Here is a 26,882-nt window from a genome sequence, read left to right as displayed (position 1 = left end):
AGCGCTCGGCGCGGCTGAGCGCGGGGATCGTGTCTCACGGCACGGCTCTGCCTTAGGAAGCTGCAGAGCTCAGTGGCAAAGCGAGTAAGTCTGGTCTATCTAAGCACTTCCTTTGAGGTTCTTTATTGCTAGTGCTGGAGGGCAAAAGAATCAACGTTTTAAAATAGGTTGCAAAATTTCAAAGCCTGTTTAAAGCACTCTGAAGCATCTCGTCAGTCCGTCTGTGTTGTTTTTTCTCAACGTTTTTAATAGTTGTCCTGCTGCAAAGTAGAAATATAAATTTTCCAGACTGATGGGTGAGACTCCAGGTAAAGCCTTGATCAGCTACAACAATTCTGTCCAATATTTTCTTCCAGTTCTAGAACAGAAATTGGTATTAGTGCCTACACTCGTAGTGCTGGAAGTATCTCCTTCCAGCTCCTGTAGGGCTTTAGTAAAGAATCTTCTGAAGTTGCAAGATACTCTCACACTGTACAATTGCTTGTACTGGTTGCACCACAGGTCGGACTGAAGATTGTGAGCCAGTCTGTTTTAGGACTTCTAAATCTTAATGTTAAAATCTGGGACAGTCCCTGAGGGATATATTATGCATACATAATACACCTGATGTGTTGGACCTGCTGCTCATGTGAGATAAGACTATATGCATATAGTAGCTAGTTTCCAGACATCAGGCAGCCTGAGTTGCCAGGCATCTAAAAAAGTGAGTAATTCAAAAATATGGGTAAAGTCTGCATCTGTAGGCATGCATGGGCCATAGGATTTCTATGAATAATGCAGGTAAGTCTGTTGTCACCTGGTATCACCCTTCCTTTTATCCCTCCTTCCCCCAACAGATATTTCTAGACTTCCTTTTGTATTTTTTTTCTAGTCACTTTCTGAAACTTATTACTAGCTTTGAACACTTGTGAATAAACTAACCAGCAGACCCTTGAGGAGAGTGATCTGACTGATGTCTGTGCTTGCAAAATCAAATGACTGAGGAGTCCAAAGGTATGAAAGTTGTTTCAGAATTCATCTCCCATGTAATAGCTCAGGAGGTAGCCTGCAGTTCATTCCATTACTTAGGAGCTGTTAATGAAAGCAATACCTTATTTTACAGTATTATTGAAAAAAGGGTGCATGCCAGACAAAGACAATTTACAACCCATTTATTTTCAGCATTCTCTTAATGCCCATTATTTGGAGTAAAACCCATCTTCTGACAGACCAGCTTCTTAGTTCCCTTAATCCTGCAGCAAAGTGATAATCCTTTATTTGTGACCTCATAGGCTGTTGCTACAGAGAGTGCTGTGTTATCAGAAAGCCAACACTGTGACTTCACTGTTGGTGGAAGCCATAGTTGAAGATGACCCACTCTGGAGGCCTGGGGGGCACTTTATATCCTTTTGGTATTCTGCAAGTACTTCCTAAGGAGCAGTATCTGGCAAACAGAATTGCATAATGTCTGTCTGCCTAGGTGATGAATGAGACAATCAGAGGGCGCGTGTGAGGGGAAAATATGTGGTGATTATGTTTTCAAGGTAATTTTTGCCCTTGGAAGATGTTATCGGGAAGAAAACTGTCACTGGGAAACTACACTCAGCTTTTGTATTCTCAGTCTCCAGAGACATGAAGAATACCAGAACTGTACTCTCTAAAGCAAGAACTTCTTCCTCTGTGTACCTTAAGAATATAATTTTGTAACCCCCAAACTTTTCTTGGAAACACTAATTACATCAAAACTTCCATCAAAAAATGTTTGTCGGGAGCAAGGTAAAAGACATGTAAATCACATACAAACCTCTATGCCCTAAAGTAGACTTTTAGGCTCTTGTTTGTAAACTGAAGTATGAAGGAGAAGTGTCCAAGACTTTCAGGTATTTCCAGATACCTTACATGCCTGGATTCTTTTTACATTTGAGTGTAAAAGTGAGCTTCTGTGCCATGTTCCAGAAATGAGTGCCTAAAATTAGGCTTCTTAGTAAGTCTTGATTTTAAGAAGTACTGATAGTACAGCAGCACTCAATGGAGATAAAGGGAAATGAAAACCCACATCAGGTTTGAAACTCAAGCTGCGACTATTAGAAACAACATATGGCAATAGAAGCCACATTTGACTCCCTTACTATCTCTGCTTTTTCCCATAACAGGAAGATTTTACAGAAATAGTACTTGCAACTCTAAATGTCAATGGTTATGTACTCTTGAAGACTGAAGCTATCAGAACCCAGAAAAAAAATACTAATAGAAAGTTAATTCCTTTGTTTAAACATTTAGTTTTTGAATGCATCATGATCATATGATTGAACAACAGGAAGATATATGCTTGCCTGTTACAAAATTAGTATTTTATTTTTACTATTGTTTATTCCATTTTTAACTTTCACCTTTTTGTGCATGATACAAAAGGTCATGCAGATGAATTTAGCAGGATTGTGCATGCACTACCAACCCTATTGATAAAACTTCTGGAAGTTGTACAAACTAAATCAGGTTAAACAAAACACTCTTACTTCAGAATAAATGGCTATTTATGTAGGTATAGTTACACCAAGATAGTTCTGACAGTAAATTAGTCTTTTAGACCAAAGTCCTGAGGTCAGTTTTCATTTTATGCCCGTTACACAGATGTTCTCCAAATTATGTTCCAAGCTTGTATCAAACTGGATACTGCATAACAAATCCATGTTGGAATAACTCAGTTAAATGAGTTACCAGAAATGAAATACCACAGTTTAAAGCAAAAATTCTCATGCATTATGCATAGGCTTTGCAGGCCATGCAGGACACCCTTTGGGTAGCCTCACATTTTCAAGTTCTTGTGGATTACACCATCTTTTCATGAAACTACACGGGCATGTGTGTTTTTAAGAGCTGCTCATAAAGCAGCAGCACTTCTAAAGACAGTATTGGTGATGACATGCTGAACTGCTTTCACGTGTTTCTGTTCAAACTTCCCAAATCATTAACATGCTCCCTTAGTGATGTTGTATGTGTGTCTTATTAGCATGCACACTACTCATTTACTCTCAACTTTTTTTACTGTCCTGTAAGCTCCCACCCTTCCCCTAGCTTTGATCTTTCATCATAAAAGCTTAGAAGCAGCTTTTTGGATATGAAGCTAAATGTTTCTTTTTAGCTATTCTGCCTGTTCCAGGCACTGGGAGGGGAGGAGGGCTCTTTCCAAGGCAGTGTAGTAATATATAGGTACCCTTGGCAGGAGCTTGGTGCTCTGCTGGGCATGCTGCCTTTCCTGGGTCACTGGCACCTGGGCTCGGGCCTGGGTCTGCAGCACAAGATAACATTTGTTCTTTTGGGCTTTTAATTGCGACTTTGAGTGGAGGCTTTCTCTGAATCCTTTGTGTGGCAGAGGGTGAAGGTCAGCCCAGAAAACAAAACAAAGGCATGCACCAAGTGGATGCAAAGCACATGCAGATCAGCTGTCACAAAACAACTGTCCTTTGTTCGCTTATTTCTTCGCTGATACACACAGCCATTCTCACTTTGCTTATTCCAGCAATCCTGTAGATCCTTATTTTTTCCCCAGCCTTCCTACAGCTGGAGGTACTAATTTTATTTTTTACCATTTGGTTATTATTTCTGCTTCCATTTAGCCCTGCTAAGCATTTAGATTCTTTTAACAAGTCTTCTTTCAGAAGTAACATCTCATGTGCTGCCTTGTCTGCTTTAGGAATAAAACAAAAATCAGCTCTTTCCTCATATTTCCTTTTAACCTTTCCTGTGTTCTTTCTTTCTTATATTGTTTCTTGTTTTTCTCTCCTGTCTTCTTCTGCTGCTAATTCAATCTTTATAACCTAGGTTTTTCTTTAGGTAGCCTCTGTATCAACTCTTTAAAGCTTGTAGCTAGTCAGATAGGAAGAACAGCAGGGGTTTCAAAAAGTTCATCCCCTGTAGAAGTGTCTGAGGGCTGGTCTGTGCTGCAGTTCCAGCCTCACAAAGGAGGTGGCCAGGTGAGAGAGGAGCATGTACCATCCCCTTCACCATGTGCAGTGCCATGTCTAGTGATAATCAGAAGTGCTTTTGCAGCAGAGAGCCTTCTCAAGCTCTGGTTCTGACCTAACTTAAACCTGACTTAGGTTTTTACCTAAGTAGGGGATGCCCTCAGGCCAGTAGGATCTGCCTGAGTTAAAGTACTGCCTATGGAGATTACTTGGTGAAACAATATGATGGTAACTATAAGGACTTTTTTCTTAATGGCCAAAAGTAAGGAATTACAACATGGTGACAAGATATAAGGAAAGACTTATTTTGTTGTTTTAATGTGCGTTAGAAAATAACTATCTTGCTGTGGCGCAAAATGTAGTAATTCAGAGTTTGGGTTTATATATTCTCTGTGCTATGAGCTCAACATATTTTGATACATTATTTTTTTTTCTGACTGTGTTCTGTGTTTGCTTGTGAAATTTGTTAAAGAAATTATCTTGATTCTCCTTTTTCTAGCCTTTTGGTTTAGTTCAGTTGAAGGTGAGATCATCATCAGCTCCTGAGATCATATCAGGAATCTAGCCTTGATATCCTAGTTTAGGTCTCTCTATACTGAATAAGAGGGCAAAGAGACAACTATTTTTATGTGCTCTCATCTTTCAGAAAACTGGGTCATAGCGACACTCAGGGAGCACAAGAACTCCACGCTCTAGTGCTTTATAAATGCTTGGTGAAAGTCCAAAAGAAGAGTCTTGTCAAGCTCAGTTTGGTATGGAGAGGAGAAAAAATAAGGATGGCCCCTTCTGGGCCCTGTAAATGGTTAACAGTGCTTTATGCAGCAGGGATCAATACCAAATGTTTGGGGTTTAATAGCTATACAAAAACTCTGAAGGACGAAATGGATAATGAAGTGGTAACCCTGTCTGTCAGATCACAGTTGTTCAGGTTCATTAAGACTGCTGAGGAGGATTTCAGAAGGGACTAGCGACAGCTGAGTGAAACAGCTGAGCAATTCTGCAGAGTAGTGACATCAGCACTGTAGGATAAAGCAGTGCAGTGGGCACTGACAAAATAGTGCTTAAATTGGTTAAGTTTTGTGCTTTTTTAGGAGCATGGTCTCTGCGTGTTGCTGGAGTCGGTGAATGCGTTAGATGAGTCAGGAGTGGTAATTAAAAGTCTAAACTTATGGCTATAAATGAGGAAGTACGTAAGAAATCATGCAAGAGAGGGTGCTCTGTGAAATTGGTAATTTTATCCTTTTGGATACTATGGTTTTATGGCTCATGTACAAGGCAATTTTCAGATTTCTGAGATTTCATTTAGAAATGGTAGAGCAGCAGGTAGAGAGGTATTACTGTTTAAATAGTAGTAAAATGTCTGTTGTAGGTTTTAGTTTACTGCTTCCTGTAAATAAGTGCTCAGTAAAATTCAAAAGTAAAAGATTTGTGAAATGGACAGGAGGAAATGTTTCATCTAGTGAGTTGCTTAATTGTGGGAACCCCTGGTTTCAGGTACTGTCATTTATTTGGGGAGGTAGGTTTTGGTTGCTGCATTTGCTGATTGTTATACTCATTGGGATAAAAAGTCAAAATATGCCAGTCCCTGAGGATCTCAAAAGAACTGTTTCTGTCTGGAACAAGGGCATTTCCCTTTAAGGTGCAGTATACACTAGTGGTAATGTGTGCAGTTGGATTTCTAATGCTTCCTCTATAAAATGATTGATGAGCATGAGGCAGGCAGCAGATTTGGTGAGTTGCTGAACTGTTGTGCTGTGGCATTTCTTTTGTTCCCATCCTCACAGCTAATCCCCACACAGGTGAGACCAAAGGACAGAATTTGAAAGAATTTTGAACCACTGTGGGAAGCAGGGGTCATTGCATCTACCTCATGCAGGTAGAGCATAGGGGCAGAATTAATACAGCTTCTTCATGTATTGAGGTGTAAAATATTTCAATTTCACTTTAAAGTACATTTTCTTAAAGGTACTCCAGCCATATTGAAAACTCTACTCTCGACCACAGGGAAAAAAATGACCCAGTAAACTCTCAACTGCTAAGTCTTTGGAGCATCTAACCTTTTCTTTTTAAGAGCACTTTGGCACTAATTTAATTGATTCCATGCCTGGCCTTTTCATCAGTTCTCTCCTAGCCAGGAAAAACTGGGCTGTTAAAGGCTGCTGCAGTACCATGGGACTTGTGTTCAGTGTTGCAGGTTCTTATTTTAACCTGATGTTATCTGCCAGTCATCACTATTGGTTTGAAAAGCTGTAACCACTGCAGTACTGTCTTTAGGCTGAAAATCTTTTAATGGTTACAGCAGTCAAGATAAATGAGAGAGAGTGCACTGTGTCTTCGGGTTGTGTTGCTAATTATCGCTTCACCTTTCAAGAATTTTTTCTGCTGACTAGATTCTTGCTGAATGTTTGCTGCAGCATCTCCAGCCACACTGCATATGTTCTGGCTAAACTGAAGAGAATAGTGAGGAACATCTTGTTAAGACCTTCAACAACTGTGTTTTGTGCTTTCAGAAGAGTTTGGAAAGGAATATTTTTATCTGTGTTTTTAAAATTTCTCTAAGAAAACCTCTAGGTTTATCTTTGTTGGGTTTTCTTTCTTTTGTTTCTCATTTGCTTACTCTCTCTTGCCAAACCTCCTCTAGTGTCAGATTTTTAAAATACTTCTACCTTTCCTTGCATTTGCTGTTTGCTGCCAGAGAACAGGCAGGCTTTGTTTTTGAGGGGGTGGGGTGTTGGTGTGGTTGATTACAATATAGCATTAACATGAGTCAAATTAATTTGATAGTAGCAGATTTCTATGAAAAAGCCCCAAACCCTCCTCCCTTCTCATTTTGTGGTCCTAGCGACAAAGTATGTTACAGAATTCTTCTGTGTGGTTTAAAATATCACATACTTTCCAGTGAGCTATAATTTAAAGAAGACTCATTTAGTAGTTGAATTCTAAAAAGACACAATTGTTTTACCTAGTGGGCTTTTTGAGGGAGGGAGTTATGTTGGTTGCCTTGGTTCTCCTGTTAAGACTTGATGTTTTCATTCAAATGCTGTTTCCTGGATGGTTATATTAGCAAGTGTCACACTGGATAATGATTCTGTCCTGCATTAGGTAACACTTAAAGCGTTGTTTGTTTTTGGTGCTAGGTTTTGAGATTCTTTTTTAGAATGTGGTAAGCAGAGATGCTTAAAAATGGATAACAGCTGAAAAAAACGGGATGGTCAAAGATCCTTAATCATATCCACAGAGTGAGCTGTTGAAGATCATGGTCTTGGGAGTCAAACAGAAATATTTGCTTCAAACTCACTTGCAGTCAGCATAAAAAGCTTAACTGGAACTACTTGCTCAGTTGTAGGGTGGCAGTGAGCCCCCAATAAAATACAGCTGTGGGGAAAAAATGCAGGGTATAAAGTAGGGTATTTCTACTAAAAGTAAGGAAATGGCAATTTCCCATGCAGGTGGGAGGTTAGCTGGAACACTAGAATATGGTGCAGAATTCTGGTTGTTGCTTTTAAAGGAAAGTTATGTAAGTTTGAGTAAATGTAGAGGAGTCCTCTAACAGGATTAAAGGGACAGGAAGGGCAGACATAGAAAAGAACTCTAGAAGAGTGTGAGTTTTATAAGCCAATGCACTGAGCTCTGAAGGAGAGGAGGTGTGTTCTCTGCTAATAAACTGGGTGTAAGCAGCAGGAGTAAGAAAAAAAAAAGAGGAAGAATATTTAGCTCCTAGACAACTAGCACAGAAACAGATGGGTTTTACTTACTGAGATTTTAGTGAACCTAATACCCTGATCATATTTCCTCTTGTGATTTCTTAAAGAACCAGGAGATTTGTTCAGGTAAGTCAAGCGGAACTTATTAGCATACTGTAAGTAAGTTGTTGTTAGTGGAGCACTAATATGTCAAAATTTCTTGTATTAAGAGATTTCCTAAAGAAATGGAAGTGTAAGTTGGTATCTTTCTGATGTTCCTCAATCTGGTTTCTTCTGAGACCACGGGGTTCCTGGGCTGTGTTCCTAGTGTAGTGTCTGGGTGGTTCCTGCTTTGTGAAATTCTTTCTTGTAGAGCTGATCATGATGACCAACACTGAAATTAGCTCAGTTGGTTGGAACATGGTTCTAAAAACACCAAGGTTGCAGGTTTGGTCTGTTTATGGGCTGTTTACTGGTGTTGGACTTGATGATCCTTGTGGGTCCCTTCCAACTCAGAATATTCTATGATCCTATAGTAGATGACTATGGTCTCTGCAGCTACAGTTGCTGAGCACTGATAGCTGATTTTAGCCTCTGAAATTTGGGTAACTGGTACAGGCAAGATGGACTTGCACTCTTGATAACCTTCTTGGCTTCTTTTGAGCATGTTCTTTTTTAAGCTTTTTTATTTTCTCTCGTGTGTTATCACGTGTGTGGGTCTGTGTGTGTGTATCCCCATTTTAGCATATTCCTTTCCTTCTCTTGAGTTTCCCTCTAGTGATCGGGAAAGGGCTGTGGCAAAAGAGGGGAATCCCAGGCCCCAACTTGGGAGAACTGAAGGATTTATGCAAACTAATGTAGAGTTTGACAAAAGAGTCTGTGCAAACAAAGAAATTGGCATTTTTACATCATCTGCTTCCTCAGTGTGTGATGAAGATTGATGTTAAGCTATATTGTATTTTGTACTGGTCTGTTTGGATGCACGTGCGTGCATGGAGTTATACAGAGAGAAGCATGTGGTGTCTTTGTACTGTATGCTATCAATAAGGCAGCTTTTGTTCTAGTACCAACCTCTGTTGTGTTGCGGGGGAGATGTGGAATGGAGGAACAGAGCATCTGCCCTGGTTTGGGGGTGCATGTGGAGTGCATTGCCTAGGGTTTCCTCCTGTGAGGCCATGTCCTGTGACATCACTGATGATGGATGGCAGCACTGGTTGTCCATCAACTTCAGCTCTTCTCAACGTTCTCATTTATATCTTCCCCACTGCTGGTCTCTCACTTTTGCTATTTGCTATGCTTGAGGTATCAGGTATTTCTTGCTGTTGTTAATACTGCTTAAAGGGCTGTGTAATGGTGCTATAAACTGATTAATTTGAGTAAAGGCGTGCCTAGGTGCATGTACACAACATGTCTGTGCATGCTTGGTGCATTCCAGGTATCCATAGGCATCACACATACAAGAGGAATTGTCTCACTAAGAGAGCTTGCAGTTGTATTAGGCTGTTCAGAATACTTGAGTTGGTCCTGAGCATATAATATGGATTCAAGTGCTAGAGGAATTTGGTAGAGAGAAAAGCTATTTAGGCTGCAGCATTACCTTTAGCTTTCTTCTGCCAGTGTTTTATCTGTGGTGTTAGTTGCAAGACTACTGCAGCAAGCGCTTGTGCACGTCTGTGAAAACAGTGCTGCATGCATGAGCCCATTTAGCTTTGCATGACAGTTGTCTGGTGCAAAGGGGAAGAAGACTGGAACTGTTGTTTTTACTTTCAATAAGTGCTTGTTCTAATTCACTTTTTAAATTTTTTTTCATGGGGTGGGTTTTGTTGCTGTAAAGTGGGTGTGTACTTAGTAGACAACCAGAGTTTCTGAAGGACAATCCTAGGGGACCCAAAACATTGTAAATGTCAAGTTGGATTCATTAGAGGTGTTGTGGCTGATGCTGCAGCTCCAGGGAAGGCAAAAATTCTGTAAAGCTGAAGGAAGATTTGCTGGAAGGAGGCCTTTCAGGGAACACAAAAATTGTTGACTGTGTGTATAGCAAGCCCCCAGCTTTTAATGTTGAGATTATGGCTACTGTGTAACTACCCGTGTGGTACACTTGTAAATCGATCTGTATGGCTTTGCTGCCTAACAGCCGCAGACCTGTGGCCAAAAGCCATGTTTGTTAGTATAACAAACTGTAGCTGTATAACCCAGCTATTTACTTGTCCTCTTGAAATGCACAGACCTGTTTAAGGCTTGGTTGGACACTTTCACTGCCAGGGTTGTTGTAGGGCCAGGGTGGTAGTGACTTTTGTATTTTGTTCAATCCTAAGCACCTGGTGTGTTCATTTGGTGAAACACATAGGGGAACTGCCTGTTCCAGCATAGCACAGGTGAGTCCTAAAGTGCTGCGTTTCAAAGTTCTGTGGATTTTGTGCCTTCTCTGCTTCAAACCATTTCAGAATGCATGGAGTGTAGGAACCTTTAAAGAGGTGCTTTGTGGCAAAACTTCCTTTTTCCTTTTGCGCCTCCATTTTGGCATATTGGTCTGATTTTGATGATTAGGTCATGACTAGAAATAGTTCTTTTACAGTAAAGTCAATTTTAAGTGTTTCCTTCTTTTAAAAGAATATCTCAGAACAACTAAAAATGTTCCTCTGAAACAGCAGCATCTGTCTCTCATCTCATACACTATTCCTATTTCTTCTGTGTCTTCCTGATACTTTACCTTAGCATATCCTCACCAAGTAAAAGAAAACCTAGCACTGGGAGTGAGATCCTGACACAGTGACCTCGTTCTGAGCATTACCTTCTTTGTCAGTGGTAGCAGAAGCTGAAGCAGCTCTGCTGGCCCTCAGCTCTTGGAACAGTTTGACATTTTCTGTCTGGCATGGTTTCAGGGCTCACTTTGTTTTAAGCCCGAATGGTGAATGGGATAATGAAAAATAAGCTTACAAGAACTTTTCCACTGCTTCTAATTTTTTGATTAACAGTTCACAGCAGCACAACTTTGATCTAGTGTAAAGCAGAGCTGCTTGTTACATTTAGATCTGCAGCATTCTTCAGGACTGACAAAAGAGAGTAAATCTTTCTTTTTAATTAATAGACCTAAAACTGGTAAGTGTCATGAAAAATAGTGAATAGTTAAAGAAAATACTGCTCTGTGTAAGTATCTGTATGCCCATGTATGTCTGTGCATTTATGTTTCTGTGTATAGGGGGAGTTGTGCATTACATCAAGATATGTTAAGGGTGATTTTTTTTATCTTGACTAGAGGGTTAAAGCTTTAACTTGTCTGTGCTAATGCATGTAAATAGCTTTCTTGTCCACTTAATGAGAAGGCTGGCTTGTTATCCTGTACAATGCAGCTGGGCACTGTTCCAGAAGCATAGGCACTTCATTTCAAAGACAAAGAAGCCAGCGCAGACACAGGGAGAAACCTGGAACATTGCGCTGTGGATTTTTTCAGAGCGATGACTCATTTCAGTTCACAAAGGATTCTGGGCAGGGTAGTGAGAAGTCAGGTTGGCTGATCCATTCCTATGACTTCACTTTGCAGAGAGCCAGGGAGAAGAGGAGTGACACTGCAGAATCCTGAGGCACTGCAGTGGAGAGGTGCTTTGCAAAGACTGTGAGTGCCTTCGGAACAGGGGGTGGAATCAGAACGTGATTTCAGCCATTCCATGGAAACAGGGCAAAGAGAGAGAGATGTTTTCAAAACACTGTGTGGGAGTTATATTTGTAGTCCCTTTTAGATTCTTCTCCACCTCCTCTGTAATTTCTTAACCATTTATTTCTCATGCTTATATGAGAATTGCATGACATAGTGTTCTTTTCAGTGGACCTGCATAGATAACTGCATTTTTTTCTTCAGTATGCCCCTATTTCCTGCTTTGAGAGGTGGGTGTTCAGCATATTAATGCCTAAAAGCATGCTTTGTTTTCCTTCTTTCAGGTCCTGTGGCACTGACCTATGCTGCATTCAGCCAGCTTCCACAGTGATATAAAGCCCCAATATGCACATTGTTGTTACATCACAGCTTCTCTGGATACTGTACTGGAGCATGGAACCAGACCATAGGGGTTCAGGTAAGTCCCCCTTTTTTAACATATTGTGTGCCAGGAATACAGACGTGGACATTTATTAAAAAATGCATTTGAAAAATATTGTTTGGGGAAACACATTCTAAAGCACACAATATATTAAAAAAACACAGTCCCCCCACACCTCCTTCCCAGGATAAGCAACGCTACAGAAATCTCCTCAGCTGAATCCTCTGGGAAAGTTCCGTGCTCCAGCAGAAACTTTTTATGATCATAGTTGTAACACGTGCTGGGATATCACTTTGGATCAGGAGGCAGCTGGCCACAGGACATGAACAAAGAAAAGGAAAATTAACTCACAGGAAATACACAGGATGAATGCATGTAAGACAAGTCTGCTGACTGTGGGTAATTTAGCACCTGTTTCTGAAAGTTGGTGCCACTTGGTGAAGCTGGAGATCATGATTTTAGCTGGGTCTGAATGATTAAAAAGATCAATTTACACAGTTAATAACTAGTAAGGAACTAGAACTCTGTTTAGGTTTGTTATATTGGTTATGGTAAGTTTGATGTGTTTTCTTCAGTCTGTATAGATTTGGAGTGGTCACATTCTTGGAAGTGTTCATTATTTGTTTTGGTGGGTGTGCATTTCAGAGATGCAGAGGGAACTTGCTGGTTAGTGAATGAATGTATTACTGCATTTGTTGAGACTTTGTTTAAGCTGCTCTTAAACAGGAATAAATGGAAAAATCTTTAATGTACTTTTTTATTGTTGTTATCCATCCTCTAATATGTGTATCTGTCCAGTAAACACAACCTGCAGTGTTTTTCATAAAATACTCCAGTAAATGTAGCTTAAAAGGAGGACTTAGGCTATGTCTGGAAACAGCACAAGCAACATTTCTTCTAATTTTCTTTGTTTCTAATTTTGCCAGTGAAATGTGATATTTTTTGTGTTAGCATGCTAGTGCAGATTCAAGGTACTTCACAGTAGTCTGGTTAATACTAAAGAAATCTGCATATTCTTCATTTTCCCTCCTTTTGTTCAGTCAAATGGGAATGTCTAACTTAAAATGGCAATTCCTTGTTGTGAATTCACATCAGAATAGGTTTACTACATAGACTTACAAAGTATTCTTTAATTAGCATAATTCAGTCAAGTTGGGGTTTGGGGCAAAAAGGGGTAATTGCGCAACCCAGGCCAGACATGTAACTTCTTCAGCATCTGTCCCTTCATTAAGTAAATCTGAAAGTGTACTTTTCTAGAAGAGACTTTTTACTTTCAGTATTATTGAGAAAAAATTATAATATTCTAGGCCCTGCTTTGCCCATTACAAGTAGTTTTGGTAGAAAATGACCTTTCTGTAGTTCTTCCCAGGGTGAAATCATAGACAAGTGTTGACAACAGGCTGTTGGCAAGAAAATTTTTGTAGTGGATTTCTGTTGCAACCACCACTATAATCATGAGATGCCATGAAGTTACTGTGCTCTAACTTGATGTTTTCTGATTAATAATGTAGTTCTGTAAGCAGCAAAAGAAGTGAAGTCAGATTTCCCTTGTGAAGTGTTTTTTGACTGGATTCTGTCCTTTGTAGTGGGAGGTTGCTATGCCTGAAGCTTTGTATAGATGTAATGTGTAGCTTCTATACAAAGTATACATGTATACAAGTGTAGCAAGCACTTGTTTTAGAATCCATACTCTTGTCTAGTGAGGCTCAATCTCCCTGACACATACAAACACACAGATTGTGATTGTGCAAGCCTCATTTTCTGTGTAAACCATGCTAAAAATTGTGTTTAAAGGTTGTCTTGGGCCATAAGAATCAAAATATTAAAAAGGTGTTGAGAGTCTAAAGAAGGGCTTTGACTTCCTGTGCTTTACAGGATGCAAAGTGTAAATCAGAGGGTCTCCTTCCTGTTTCAGAGAAATAGGGTGTATAAATTCTAATACAATATGATTTTGCCCTGTAATTTCTTTAATTCATTTACAGTGGTTGTACTGAATTGGTTCCATTTGTAAGGCAAGAGGTGATTTTTCAAGTAATCTTTCTGCAAAGTTCATGAGACAAAGAATTTGACTTCTAGGTCACTTCTTTCCAGCAGTAGAATCACTAATAAAAAGTCTGCCATTGGTATGTAGTTGACAGTTAATTGCTGATACATGGTACAGAATGTAGCTGCCTCATTTTCTCTCAAAATGGTGTTTCCCAGACTTGCAGAGAACAGGCAGACTAGATGCCCTGGCACAGGACAAGTTCTGGCTGGAATGGGTTCAGGATGTGGGTTCAGCTATGTTAGACCATCAATTTCTCGTCTGTATGTTAAGGATAGTTATGGTTCCCAGCTTTTCAGAGTGTTTGAAAACCACTGAAGAAAAGTGCTATGTAAGAGCTAAGTGTTTATTTTATATGCTACATTATCTTTTGTTCTAAGTAATAAAAATAATTTTCCCCCCAGGCCAGCGATACAAATCCCTAAGGCATAAATGAGTACAATTCCCGTTCACTGTTTCTTATGTGCTTAGACATTCTTTAAAATTGAATGTCACTTAATACAAGAAGTCTAGAAAACTTTTTTTTTAAATTATTTAGAGAGAGATTTGGAAAGACATTGCAGAAACAGAGCTGAAGCTATATATACATGTATATATCTCATATTTAAACAAAACATGCAGTCAGCTGGTGAAAACTGCTCTCCGAGCTCTAGTTTTCATTTAATTGGGAACACAAACATATGAAAGTTGAGGCTAGTAATTTGATTTCAAAAGAAAGCTGCTTGAGACAAGCATCAGTCAGAGCTAACAGGAGCCATATGCTAGATGTTTTATGTAAGTGATGTGGTCTTCAAAAAAATTAGGAAAAGCGTATTTGCCTTTTTTTTGAGCAGATCTTTCCTAAAGAAGTTGTAGTAAACCTTCTGTTCAACAGCCTAACAGTATTTATGTGTGTAATTGATGTTAATGTATTATATTATCTCATAGATGCAAGATATTTGCTGTTACTGTGCATCAAAGAAGTTCATTGACTTAACTATAACCACAGAGTGTGTGTGATTTCCCAGAGCCACCGGACAGTCAAGATAAAATCTGGCAAATTAAAGCTTCCCTGAGTGAGGGGAGTTTGGCTTTCTATCACTAGGTCTGCTCAAAATATGTGCGAGCCTTTTTTAACAAGAGCTAGTGACTATCTCCAGCAGACAGTTATGAACAACAAGCTGTGGAGATCATTCTATCACAACAGAGCTGAAACAAGTTTCCTTGTCATAATGAAGAAGGTTGAGGAGCGCTCAGTGGAAAGGAATAAGGCTTAACTCATGATATTCCCTTACAAACCAGAAAGGCCCTCACATAAACCAATATTTTTTAAACATCTCTATTTTATTTAAAGCCATTTAAGTTATTATTTAATGGGCAATTATAGTAATCTTTGTAGTTAATTACATGGTTGTCAAGCTCCCAAATATTTGCAAGCATGGCGTGTGTTACCCTGGTATACTAACTATAACATGCTGTGCTAGAAATTGTGTTAACATTGAGGAACCACTACTGAATGTTTCATATTGAGGAGTCATATGAACTATAGTTAGTATTTCAGTGGAAATTCCTGGCTTGTTCCTGGTGACAAGAGCCCCACTGGCAGGGGGTCAAATTCAGTGCAGACTGAGTGTTTTCTGCTCACTAACCTAGAAAGCAATTCCTTGCTGAAGGCCTACTTTAAAAGGAAGAATTGTGTGAAGTTACTAAAATCAGGCAAATTTTGTTATTTCTTAGCTTGTACTTAGCCAGTTTTAAGTCCCAACTGGAAGTGATCTCAGAGGTGGATTTCTGCAGGCTCTTGGCAGTCATGGGAGAGGGATGGGCTGCTCCTGGACATGAGCAGAGCAACTGGTTTCTGAGTTCTTGTCCAAGCACCCCTCTGTGGGCAACTGTGAGGCTGCAGAGCAAAGCTTGAGGTATAAAACTCCTTGAGTCCCATTCCCACTTCAGGAGGCTGATTATGGTATTATGGCCCCTTCTCTACATCCTAAGTATCATTGTGGTTAGCTGTGAATGGATCTTTCTCATGCCAGGGAAAGAAAGAGGTCTTCCTCCTGCTTTCCCATCCTGGCACCTGTGTAGGTGGCAGTGAGAGAGCATGGCTGGGAACAGGCACAGGGATACTCCTGCCGGCTGCTTAGGTTTGAGAAATTGCCAGGTCTTTGATGATACAGGTAGAACAATTAAGGAGTTGCTGCCCGTTACCTGGATGCCCTTAAAACTACTCTATCCCAGGCAAAACCAGGACACCAGAGAGCCCATTTCAGTGCCCTGTGAACTTGATAAGATTATCAGCCGTGGCCACTATATGCCAATCTGTCTGACATTGCACTGAACTTAATTTAGTAGTTCTCCCAAGGATACCCATGACACATAATCTTTGTGTTAAAGACAGTAGTTTCTTAAATTATTTAGCTAAATCTACATCATTCTTACCTTAATTCTGATGCTTTTTAGACATGAAACTAATAATTAAAGAAACTGATCCTCTATACAAAGTGTATGATGACTGGTGATCAAAGTTGGTAAACTTACGTGTCTGGCTGATTACAAAGATTTGTCTATGAACAAGTTTAAACTGACAGCAGACATAATTATTAGTAAATAGCAATATAATAACTGTGATGTTCTTTATCTGTACTAAAATGATGAGGGAACAAATGGTGTTCGCCCATGTCATGTGGAAGCGTATCTCTCATGTTTCCCTGTAAGCTGTGTGTCATCTTCTTTGCTGTTCTCTGTAATGCACGGGGCAGGAACTTTTAGGTGTATTTGAGTAAAAAATGTCCAGAGAATGTTATATTTTAAGGTCTAATTCTGTGGTCAGATAAGAATGAGTAGGATCTTGGGCTTCACTGTGCTGGGAAGGGAATGCAGCATTGATCTGGTCAGGCCTGATTAAGCAAAAGCAACGAGGAGATAGCATAGCACAAATGTGTTGTTTTAAATCATTCTTGTGCCTTGGATAGCGTGTATCACTGCTGTAGAGCAGATTGTAGAGCTTGTGATTAAAAAATGTTGCTCGTAAGTCTCACTGAGACAGCTATGCAGTTTACTACTCTCACCAATTTTTCCTCACCAAAGTACTGAGTATAACGCCAGAGTAAATGCATTTTGATAATCAATTTTGGAAGCTGCTGCTCTTGTTTAGTAGACATAATAGGAATATAGAATTAATGGGGCAAATATTAGATCTTCTGAATTGAGAATGAAAATTTGAATTTTAATTAATTTCTAGTAATTTGATTCATGGTGTGATCACAAGGTGTTGCTCTGTGACAGCAGAAATAAGATGATTTTTGTGACATTTCAAAGCCATTTAGGTAGAACTTAATCCCTGGCTATTGACTGACCTGTGGGCAGAATAGGATTCATAATTAAGTGCCCTTTGTTCTGTCTGTTACTCTTTATTACTCCTTTTTCACTGGCAAGGAAAATATTTTAGCCTGTTGCTTTCCTCTCTTTGAGATCACTGGGGAGCTGTTACCACCTCAAGAAGATTTACAGAGCAGAATGAAAGATTTATGTACTTGGATAAAGCATGTTAAAATGGGCTTGTATATGTGTAGTCATGATAGTATTGTCAAATTGTGGTTTCTCCCATAACTTTAAGATCTTTGAATGATTTTTTTAACTGTAGGTTAATGAATAGTTTGTAAGACAACATGAGAAAAGTTACAACAAACTCAATTTTCAGGCCATCCTGAAACCATTAAAATTTCTCTTCTGAAAACTAAATAGTTTGTACTGAGACATTTGGCATGTAGATCCAGGAGAGGTTTATTCAAGGTATCAGTCTTAAGGTGTTTTGATGCTTTTGGGCCTCTAAAGAGTTCTCTGCTTTATCAGCTGAGTTAAAATGTTGTTCATTAACTTAGCAACATTTTTTTATCTTCATTACTATTAATAAAAAATACTATATCAAATGGAAATGATGGGTGATCTATACTTTGAAAGGGGAGTGAAATTTCCCCTTTAATGTGCAGAGAAATACATGCAACTGTTTTGTTTGTGGAGTTACCTAGTAGGATGTTAAGAAGAGGTTTTGCAACCATAAGTGCTAATTTCTTGGCATTTTTCTGATTCTGTCAATTGTACCCTTTGAGAAGCTATGTCTGCATAGTGTACGTCTCCCATTTTCCAAACTTCTCTGTGTCTTAAGTTTTGAAATGAGCTGATGGATGGTTCTCCATTGTAAGGGTTTTATCCCCAGCTCAGTACAAAAACTAGAGATCTCTGAATTTTCACCAGCTGTATCTCCAGCTCTTTGTCCTATGAGCAGATTTTGGAACAAAATGCTTCATTGCACATCTTTTGTCTTTTTACAGGTGATGTATCACCCATCAGCATGTCTCCCATCACTCAGTCACAGTTTATTCCACTTGGGGAAATCCTTTGCCTGGCCATCTCAGCAATGAACTCTGCCCGGAAACAAGTCACACAAGAAGCACTAATGGAGCACCTAACCACCTGCTTCCCAGGTAACCAGTCATTCATAAATCATCAGTCAGATGAGCACATGGCTGTAAAAAGGCAGTTAAAGAATTCTCAGTAGCTTCTGGATGGCAGTATTGACTAATCTGACATTCTAACCAAAAGTAAAAGGACAGTAGGGTTCTAATCTTGGAACTTGTTCTTTATCCTTAAACATACAGAGAATTGAGTTCTCTTTCATAAGACCATTCAAGTGGAATGCATTTTGCAGAGCAGACTCTTGACTTCATATAAGTAATAAAAATCACTTGGTGTACTAAACAACAAAATATTGGCTTGTTTCTTTTTTCAGACAGTATCAGAATAAGCTTGTTTGTGATTTTTCTCACAAAATAACCTTTTTTATCATCATAGCTAAAGGAGTGCAGGGCTTCTTTAGTAACTATGGAGAGCAAAGCATGACGTGTTATAGCCAGAGCAAACTCATTTCACCTTGTGACTTTCAAGCTGGTTGTAGTAACTCATAAGGGTTCTGTTGACATCATTCAACCAGTTCAAGTGTCATTGTCCAGCCTCTGAACAGGTAACCTCCTGGAGGTCTCTGTGGAGACCTCCCTTCTAAAGACCAGGTTTCCCGCACAACTGCATGTCTTCCTTCACCTAGAGCAGGCTCTCAATGTGTGGCCTGATGCAAGTAGTAGAGTCCAGTAACAATGTTGTGCCTGTTTCAGGGGAGGTTAATTTAAAGTGAAAGGACTGTGTCAGCCTGCTTTCCAAGAGTTCTCAGATCCTTCCTGGACACAGTTCTGGCTTTTGCTTCTGCACTGCCCTTGCTTGAAAAACAACAACAAAAGAGACATCTCTCTCCATGACTAAACTAAAACTTTTGGAGAGCTATAGATACACTTGGTGTTTTCACAAATGCTGGTGTACTGTTCAGAAGGCATTCTTGTCAGCATTTGATATTTATGAAATGGTTAATGGAAATTGTCTTGGATTAGAGATACTGTAACACCACAGAAAGGGAATCCTTTAACAAGAATGTATTCTTGAACATGCTGCTTCTCTGCTTGGCTGTATCTGGAGTGGGTGAATCATGCAAAATGCATCTTGTAGAGACATTTTGCATTGAGGCACTAAGGTGCTGGGCAGAGGTTTACTGCTCAAGAGAGCAGAACTTCTTCATTTGTGCTTTGTATGATCCGGGGCAAGATGTTTATCTGTTGTGTGTCTGAGTTTACAGTTCTCTAAAGTAGCTGAGAAACTTCTCCATTGTACCTATTTATAGTTGCAAAAAGTAGCTAATTAAAAATGCCTCAGTAGGAAAACTACTGATGCATAGGTCTCATCTAGGCAGCACAACCACAGCCATGTTTTGATGTCTGGAATTTTTTTGCTTACATTTTAGAGCAAGAGTTACTTAAAGCCTTGCAATTTACATTTCTTTTGCTATAACTGATGCTGAGTTCTGAGAATTTAAAATACAATTCTCAATTGAGTGCTATGTTTGGAATAAACAATTGTCTGACATTTAATTATTGCACTTTGAAAAAAATACTGCAAGCATATTTTGTAAATACTGGCTTTCTCTCCCTATTTGTAGTTTTGTTTATCAGGCTGATTTTGAAAATAGTGGTAAAAATTGTAAGGGTTAGAATGTGAAGAAGGCAAAGTTCACTATTGTACTTCTCTTTCTCTATTGTAATTCTCTTAATTAATTTTGATGATTTTTTTCCTAAGTTGTCTTTTCTATGTATGCTATGTACTAGAAGAATTTCATAGATTGCAGTATTTTTTCAATTATTTGATCAATATTTTTATATAAACATTTTTGCATGGTGGAAATGATAATTTATTGGTGACATGCATTGAGTTTCCTGAGCATGATTATCAGTTCACTTGGTGTGTTGTGCTATTCTTGTTAGACAGAGCCAAACATGAAAAATAATTCAACTGGCTGGATTATTTTGTAGACGTTGCTCAGACGAAGCCTGAGGCAAGTTAGCACATAGTCTCTTGCTGCCTTTTTTTTTTTTTGCACTAGCCATTAACATGTGAATTTCTCAAGTCTGAGATTTAAAAAAAAGGGAAAAAAAGGGAGAGCCTCACTTCCCAAAATGTAGATAAAGTTATTTGAAGAAAAAAAAATCCACCCTTTGTTGACCAATTTTTCCCCTTCACTAGAGAAATGCCTTTCTCTCCCAGCCATGACATATTTAATATATCAAGCATACATGTTCTCTCAGTGTATGAGGATTATCCAAAAATTTTCTCCTTTCCAATAAAAAGAACTTCTTGTGCTGACTCTTTTCACTTTTCTTCCCAAATCCCTGTAATAAATAATCTGTAGCTTTTTGAGCCTTTGCATTCTTTGTGGCTATTGTAAAATACCTGATGTCCTCTCATATTCTGATAGTTTATTTTTTCTAACTAGGTGCTGATGCTATGAGGGAGAGAAGAGCATTACCACTGTAGATGTGTCTGTTATTATCACATAACCTCTCTGTATCTCTTCCTGTAGCAGCATTTGTCTGCCTGTGTTGTTTGTGCTTTAATGAACAGATGCTTCACTGCGTTTCATGGTGAAGATAAATTTCCTAAGACCCCAGATGCTATTTTCAAAAGTGCCTAAGAATAATAAACCTTTTTCCTCAGTGCAGGCTCTTACAGTTGCTGTCTGGCCTCTAGTTTGCTGAGCCATTGTGCAGGCATAAATCTGGGCCATGGCTCTATCTGAAATAAGGTATGCTAATTATTTATAACATCACATAGCAACCACTCCACATCTTTAACTAGTATTTCATGAGCCAATCAGAGTATTTCTTTTATCCCTTGTTAAGCCTTAGCATCAGCTCAGGAGAAAATCATTTTAGCAGATTTAACACCATTTAAATACTACTTCAGATGTATTTTTCATGAATTTATTTTATTCAAAAAGTTTGTATTGATAATGCACATCTTATTTGTGGTTTTTGTTATTTGTTGGGTTTTTAAAAAAGCAAGAGGGCTGCTCCTGCACATGCTTCTATTATCCTAACTTAGAATTAAACAATGAGATGTTTGTACAGCCCTGCTTTGTAATTTATTGACCATGGTTTAAATCCCATACATTAAATGTAAATCTTTGAAATCCAGTATAAGGAGCTAAGAATGTAACCCCTGTTCTGTGTTTGGCAACCAGACCCTCTTATCTGTATGAACCTGGACAAAGACAACATCAAACCTTAGTCTGTGCTGCCTTTAGTAAGGATATTTGTCTTCTTTTTTTTTTTTTTTTCCTCACCACTTCTGTCCACATACATGTTTAAATAATTTTAAGACTTTCAAAATTTCGGTGTAGTGAATACTTGTGTATTGGCCTAGGTTACTTTTGAAGCAAGCAGTTTTCTGAAAGCTGGCAAATTCCTCTGACAATCACCTTTATAACTTCACTCTTTAAATATATGAATTATATGTGTAGCACTTAAAAGAAGTGTCTTACATTAACTGAGTTCACTCTAGGTCAGTGTTCTTTGTGAGCAGCAAACAAGACATAATCTTCTGTCTGGAAGCTCAGTGGATGGCATAGTAGACTCTCTTGAGATACAGAAAATGTACATGTCTGATGATTCAGTGTCCAGACAGTTTCTGCTTTTGAATTATTAAACCACTACATAATCTTAAATAACACCACTGCTGTCATGCAATATTTTATGGGCTAGAATCTGTAAGTCACTAGGGTTTTTTCCCTTGTTCCTATTTAATGGAGGAAGGGAGCCCATAAGGAGACCTTTGAGTGCAGGGGGGCAGATTGCTTTGAAGAGGAAAGTCTTGAGAAAGCCAAGAAATCTGTATTCACTCTGGATCCCATTATTCCTTTTTTAATGTCATTGCTCCTGTCTGCATGCAGGAAAGCCTAAGCTGAATTTGGGTCTGTTTCTACTTTTGTAAGTACCTAAAAGAGCTTGGAATAAAACCCATAGCTACCCTTTGCTGACAGTGCTGAGCTTCCAAGATCAGCATCTGCTGTCATCCCTGCTGGCTTAGTGAACCACAGCATGGACTGTATGCTGGGAGTGATAAAAGTGATACGCTTCAACTCCAGAGAGAAGGCTGACACAATTAACTTTACAGCATCATTGACTGCCAGGCATGCTAGTTTTTTTCCTTGGTGTTTATCTGCACATTCTCCATTCATAGGAGTTACTCAATTAATGTAATTACTGTGCATCCAGTGTTTAGAGACTTACCCAGCACATTGTAGCCCTTATGGTTTACTGGGTGAAAAATGCATATTATTATTTTTACCATGTATTTGCAGTGCATTTTTGCCTAAATTGCTGTAAAACATCAGTACATCCACTTCAATCTCTTTCCCAAACTTTTCTCTAAGCTCCCAGGAGAAGTACTTCCATCCCTTTGATTTGTGTTGTGATGTTTTTGAAACAGTATGTTAAGAAAAGTCTTTTTAGTAAGATAAGGATGAAAAACCAGGTTCTCACAAAGCTAAGTATGTGTTGAAGTCTTGTAAGCTTCTGAAGAGTGCAATGGATGGGGCAGGTTGTTTGTGTAGGGGAAGGGAGAGATGTTTTCGCTGCTGCAGGGCACGTGCACCTGAGCTGGACCATGGTTGGACCCTGCAGTGCATATTCAGCACAGGATGGAGAAACAAATGAGTTTGAGTTTTGCAGTCATCCACGTCTTGTTGTGATGCACATCAAAATGTCAAAGGGGTGGCGTTGCCCAAGCAGACAACAGCTCCACTGCAGGAATGAAGAGTTAGGTGACTACTGGTTGGTACAGGGATTGAAATCACTCTTCATGTTCCTGTGTGCTGTCAAAAGCTCATGCAGAGGACAGCCTGCTTTGCCTCATAATCCACAGGAAGCCAGCATATTGTCTACTTAGTCCAGAGAGATTCAGAATTCTGGGCTAGGGACAAACAGTCTTTTTTTTTCCCCCAGCTCTCTGGATTTTAGCTTTTCCCACCTGTTGCTGTTTCTGGCGTGTTAACTCATCTAGAGGTTCTGGGGATCTTTGTTACTCTCGCTCAGATTATTACAGAAATTGTGGACACTTGCATGAAAAAGGAAGAAAATGCAAGCTCCTGATTCTCCGTATTTTTTTTCTAATTTTCATTCTCATTTATGCTCTGAAATGATATGGTATCTTGGCCTCTCACTTCCTGTGTCCACAGTGGCCCCAATATTTCAGCCCTATGGATTGTGGATGAGCTGTATTAACTCTGCCCCAGTCAAAACCAGTGCAGGTCCCTGTGTACTTCTTCCTGGTGCCTTTTGTACTGTAACAGCTTTCACTCATGTCCATGTTGTTCCTAACCCTTTGTGTTTCCATTTTAAGATTTTAGTTATGGATAGGAGTAGTATGGTCATGTCTCTAAGTTCAAACAACACTCAGAGTCAGACATAAGAATATGTTGCCTCCAACCCAGTTGCAAGAAACAGGATAAGTCCAAATTCCCTTTTTCTTGATGCTTTTAATGTGTGTTGCTGTCACCAGGAGATCAGTGAGCTTACAGGTTCCAGTCTTTGACATGTTGGAGAAGAGTTGGTGACCAGACACTGTGTGCTCCTGGAGATACTGTGTTTGGGGCAGGTACCCCGGCTGAGATTTCTCCATGAAGTGTTTCTGTAAAAAGCATATGCTTCACTGAAATGTTTTTGCGTGCATTGAAATACTGTTCTTCAAGACAGAGTTTGACTTGACAAGGTCCTGACCAGCCTCATCTAAATTTGCCAGGATTTGAGTAGAGATGCTAACCAGATTAATTCATGAGTTCTCTTCCAACTAAGTTGCTCTTGATTCTTTTTTTTCCCCTAAAAAAGTTTGTTAGTTTGTTTAAAACTAAGACCCAGAATAAATAATTTCAACTTTTTCTGTTTAAAATAGAGCATCCAAATGTTTGAAAAAGTCCTTAGTTCTAAAAATGTAAACAAGACTAGTACTCAGAATTAAAATGCTTTTTAGTTAAACAAAATGTATTGATTGAAGATAGCTTTTTCCACTTATAACATGGAAGTATTTTAATTTTTTATTCAGCATAAACAAACTTTTAAAAACTAGTTTGTGAACTAAAGTTCTTTTTTCCTTAGCTCTAGATGGAACTTACCCCTATACGCAACATGCAACTTAGTGTTTTATCTAATGAAGTATTGAAGACTTGGTCAAGCACCATTGAATTCAGAAGGTGCACTGGTAATGGGAAGAATCTGGCTCACAGTACCAAGTGTACCATATGCCATTGATGTGGGGTAGTCATACTCGTCCCTTTCTTGGTATGCAATACATGCACTTAGATAGTGTCCCACACATCTCACCTGAAGGACAAGGAACTCTGAGAAGCAAATTTTTGGGAGCTAAATCTGTAATTTCCAGCCTGATGGAAAAGACTTTCTGGGTAAGACGAACAGTATCATTCAGGATGTCTCTGTTTTGAAGCAGCTGATGTGGTTGAAACATATTTTAATGGGAGAGCAAATCAGTTAAATCAGGTTTGTGATAAAGAGACAGTTTGAGGAATTGCTTTTTTTTCCCTATGTAGTATTCTGTGGGAAAAGTAGCTTAGTCATCCAAAGTAACAAATACCTACTGCTTTGTATGTGACAAGGTGTTATAAGAATAGTTCTTGTGAATTTGGATATAAATGCTTTGTTGGAAGAAGAATAAAAGTAGAATATTTCCCTTGACACTCTGATTTTCAGTGATTCCATCTTGTAGCTTAAGGTCACCTGCACATTGGAAGTGACTAGAAGTTCTCTTGGGGTTTTTTTTAGCACTTTATTAATGGCCTACTATTTAATTAATAATTGATATGTCTGAAGTGTAGGAGATAAGTGGAGAAATAAACAGAGAAGAGAATGCCTAACAAAATGCTTTATGTTTGTTCAGCATATTCCAGCTTGCACATTGAGAAAACTAGCTTTTTGTTGGGGAGGGGGAAACCAGAGAGTCCTGCACAGTTTTATGCGCTTCCTGATATGTGTTTACTGTTATTTCTAGGAGTTCCAACACCCAGTCCAGAAATCCTTCGACATACTTTGAACATGCTTGTACGGGAGAGGAAAATATACCCAACTCCGGATGGTTATTTCATTGTAACCCCACAGACTTACTTTATAACACCATCTCTCATAAGAACTAACAGTAAATGGTACCATTTGGATGAGAGGATACCTGACAGGTCTCAATGTACCTCTCCACAACAAGGAACTATAACTCCCTCCACCTCGGGATGTGTCAGGGACCGAACACTACCCAAAAACCACTGCGACTCCTGCCATTGTTGCAGAGAAGACATGCACAGCATGCATGCATCTACCCTACAGAGGAAATCAGCAAAAGACTGTAAAGACTCATACTGTCCTCCTTCATTATGTCAGGTCCCACCTACTGAGAAAAGTAAAAGTACTGTCAATTTTTCATATAAATCAGAGACGCTCACAAAGCCTAAGGATGTAGAAAAGCAGTCTAAGAAATTTGGACTCAAATTATTCCGATTAAGTTTTAAGAAGGATAAGACCAAACAGTTGGCAAATTTCTCTGCCCAGTTTCCTCCAGAGGAGTGGCCACTAAGGGACGAGGACACCCCTACCACTATACCTAGAGAGGTAGAAATGGAGATTATTAGGCGCATTAACCCAGACTTGACTGTGGAAAATGTCATGAGACACACTGCACTAATGAAGAAACTTGAAGAAGAAAAAGCTCAACGAAGCAAAGCAGGGTCTTCAGCTCACCACAGTGGACGAAGTAAAAAGAGCAGGAATCACAGAAAGTCTCATGGGAAATCAAGGTCGCACAGCAAGACCCGGGTGTCCAAAGGAGACCCATCAGATGGCTCTCATTTGGATATACCTGCTGAAAGGGAGTATGAGTTCTACGATCCCTTGACTCGATCCCCACGGGAAGGCTGTTTTATAATAGAGCACAAGGGAGATAATTATATAATGCACAGCAATCCTAACATGATTGAATCTCACTTTCCCATGACACCAGAGTGGGATGTGTCTGGTGAACTGGCCAAAAGAAGAACTGAAATGCCTTTCCCTGAACCTTCCAGAGGAAGCTCCCATTCCAAGGTCCATCGGAGCCACAGCCATACGCAGGATAGACGATCAAGGAATGAGCGGTCCAGTAAAGCTAAAGAAAGGTCTAGATCCATGGATAACTCCAAGGGACCTCTGGGCTCAGCTACTTTAGGCACACCTGAAGATATAGGTGAAGGCTGTAGCCCAGATGACCAAACAACTAGCCAAACCTACATTGATGATAGTACCTTAAGGCCATCTCAGTCGCTCAGTCATCAAAGGGCTCTGATTTCATCCGCAAGCTACAAAGAGACTTGCATCCCTGAAATAGCCGGGGGCAGTGTAGAAACCCCCAGTTCTTGTAGCCTATTGGAACAAAGCAAGCCTACGGAGAATTTGCCATCATATAGTGAGCTCAACTCCTGCACAACTAAATCTGCAGTTGATGACTATTTTCAGTGCAACACATCCAGTGAGACTGTGCTTACTGCTCCATCACCACTGGGAAAGAATAAAGAGGATCATGACACACTAACAGGGACAGATGGGCTAAAAAAAATGACTCCCACAGAAAGACAGTCTCAACATATTGCTAGGGAGCCTGGGGTGCACAAGGAGGAGTCTCCAAAGGGCCCAAGCAGTGGTTCAGTGATTGCTGGCCAAACTCCAGAGGTGATTGCTAACGGGCGGCTGGTTCAACACCATAGCACTGAATCAAGCAGCCTTGATAAAAG

General features: G+C 39.5%; 1 protein-coding gene across 3 annotated transcripts in view; it reads left to right on the top strand.

Moving 5' to 3' along the window:
- Nucleotides 1–26,882, top strand: part of STOX2 (storkhead box 2) — a 71,445-nt gene that overhangs the window by 33,920 nt on the left and 10,643 nt on the right. For 2 of the 3 annotated variants that reach the window (XM_014312129.2, XM_031066201.1), the window contains 2 exons: nt 18,016–18,168; nt 25,121–26,882. The exon at nt 25,121–26,882 is cut by the window's right edge and continues 462 nt beyond it. In XM_014312129.2, coding sequence (XP_014167604.1) covers nt 18,016–18,168; nt 25,121–26,882 — 1,915 coding nt within the window. Of the gene's footprint in view, nt 1–11,563; nt 11,698–18,015; nt 18,169–25,120 lie in introns of all 3 variants that reach the window. The other variant, XM_031066208.1, reaches the window with a different exon arrangement.

This window comes from Geospiza fortis, unplaced genomic scaffold (genome assembly GCF_000277835.1).
Source record: "Geospiza fortis unplaced genomic scaffold, GeoFor_1.0 scaffold40, whole genome shotgun sequence".
Lineage (NCBI taxonomy): Eukaryota > Metazoa > Chordata > Aves > Passeriformes > Thraupidae > Geospiza > Geospiza fortis.
The sequence above is the reverse complement of the archived record's forward strand: the minus strand, read 5'-3'. Positions and strand labels throughout refer to the sequence as shown.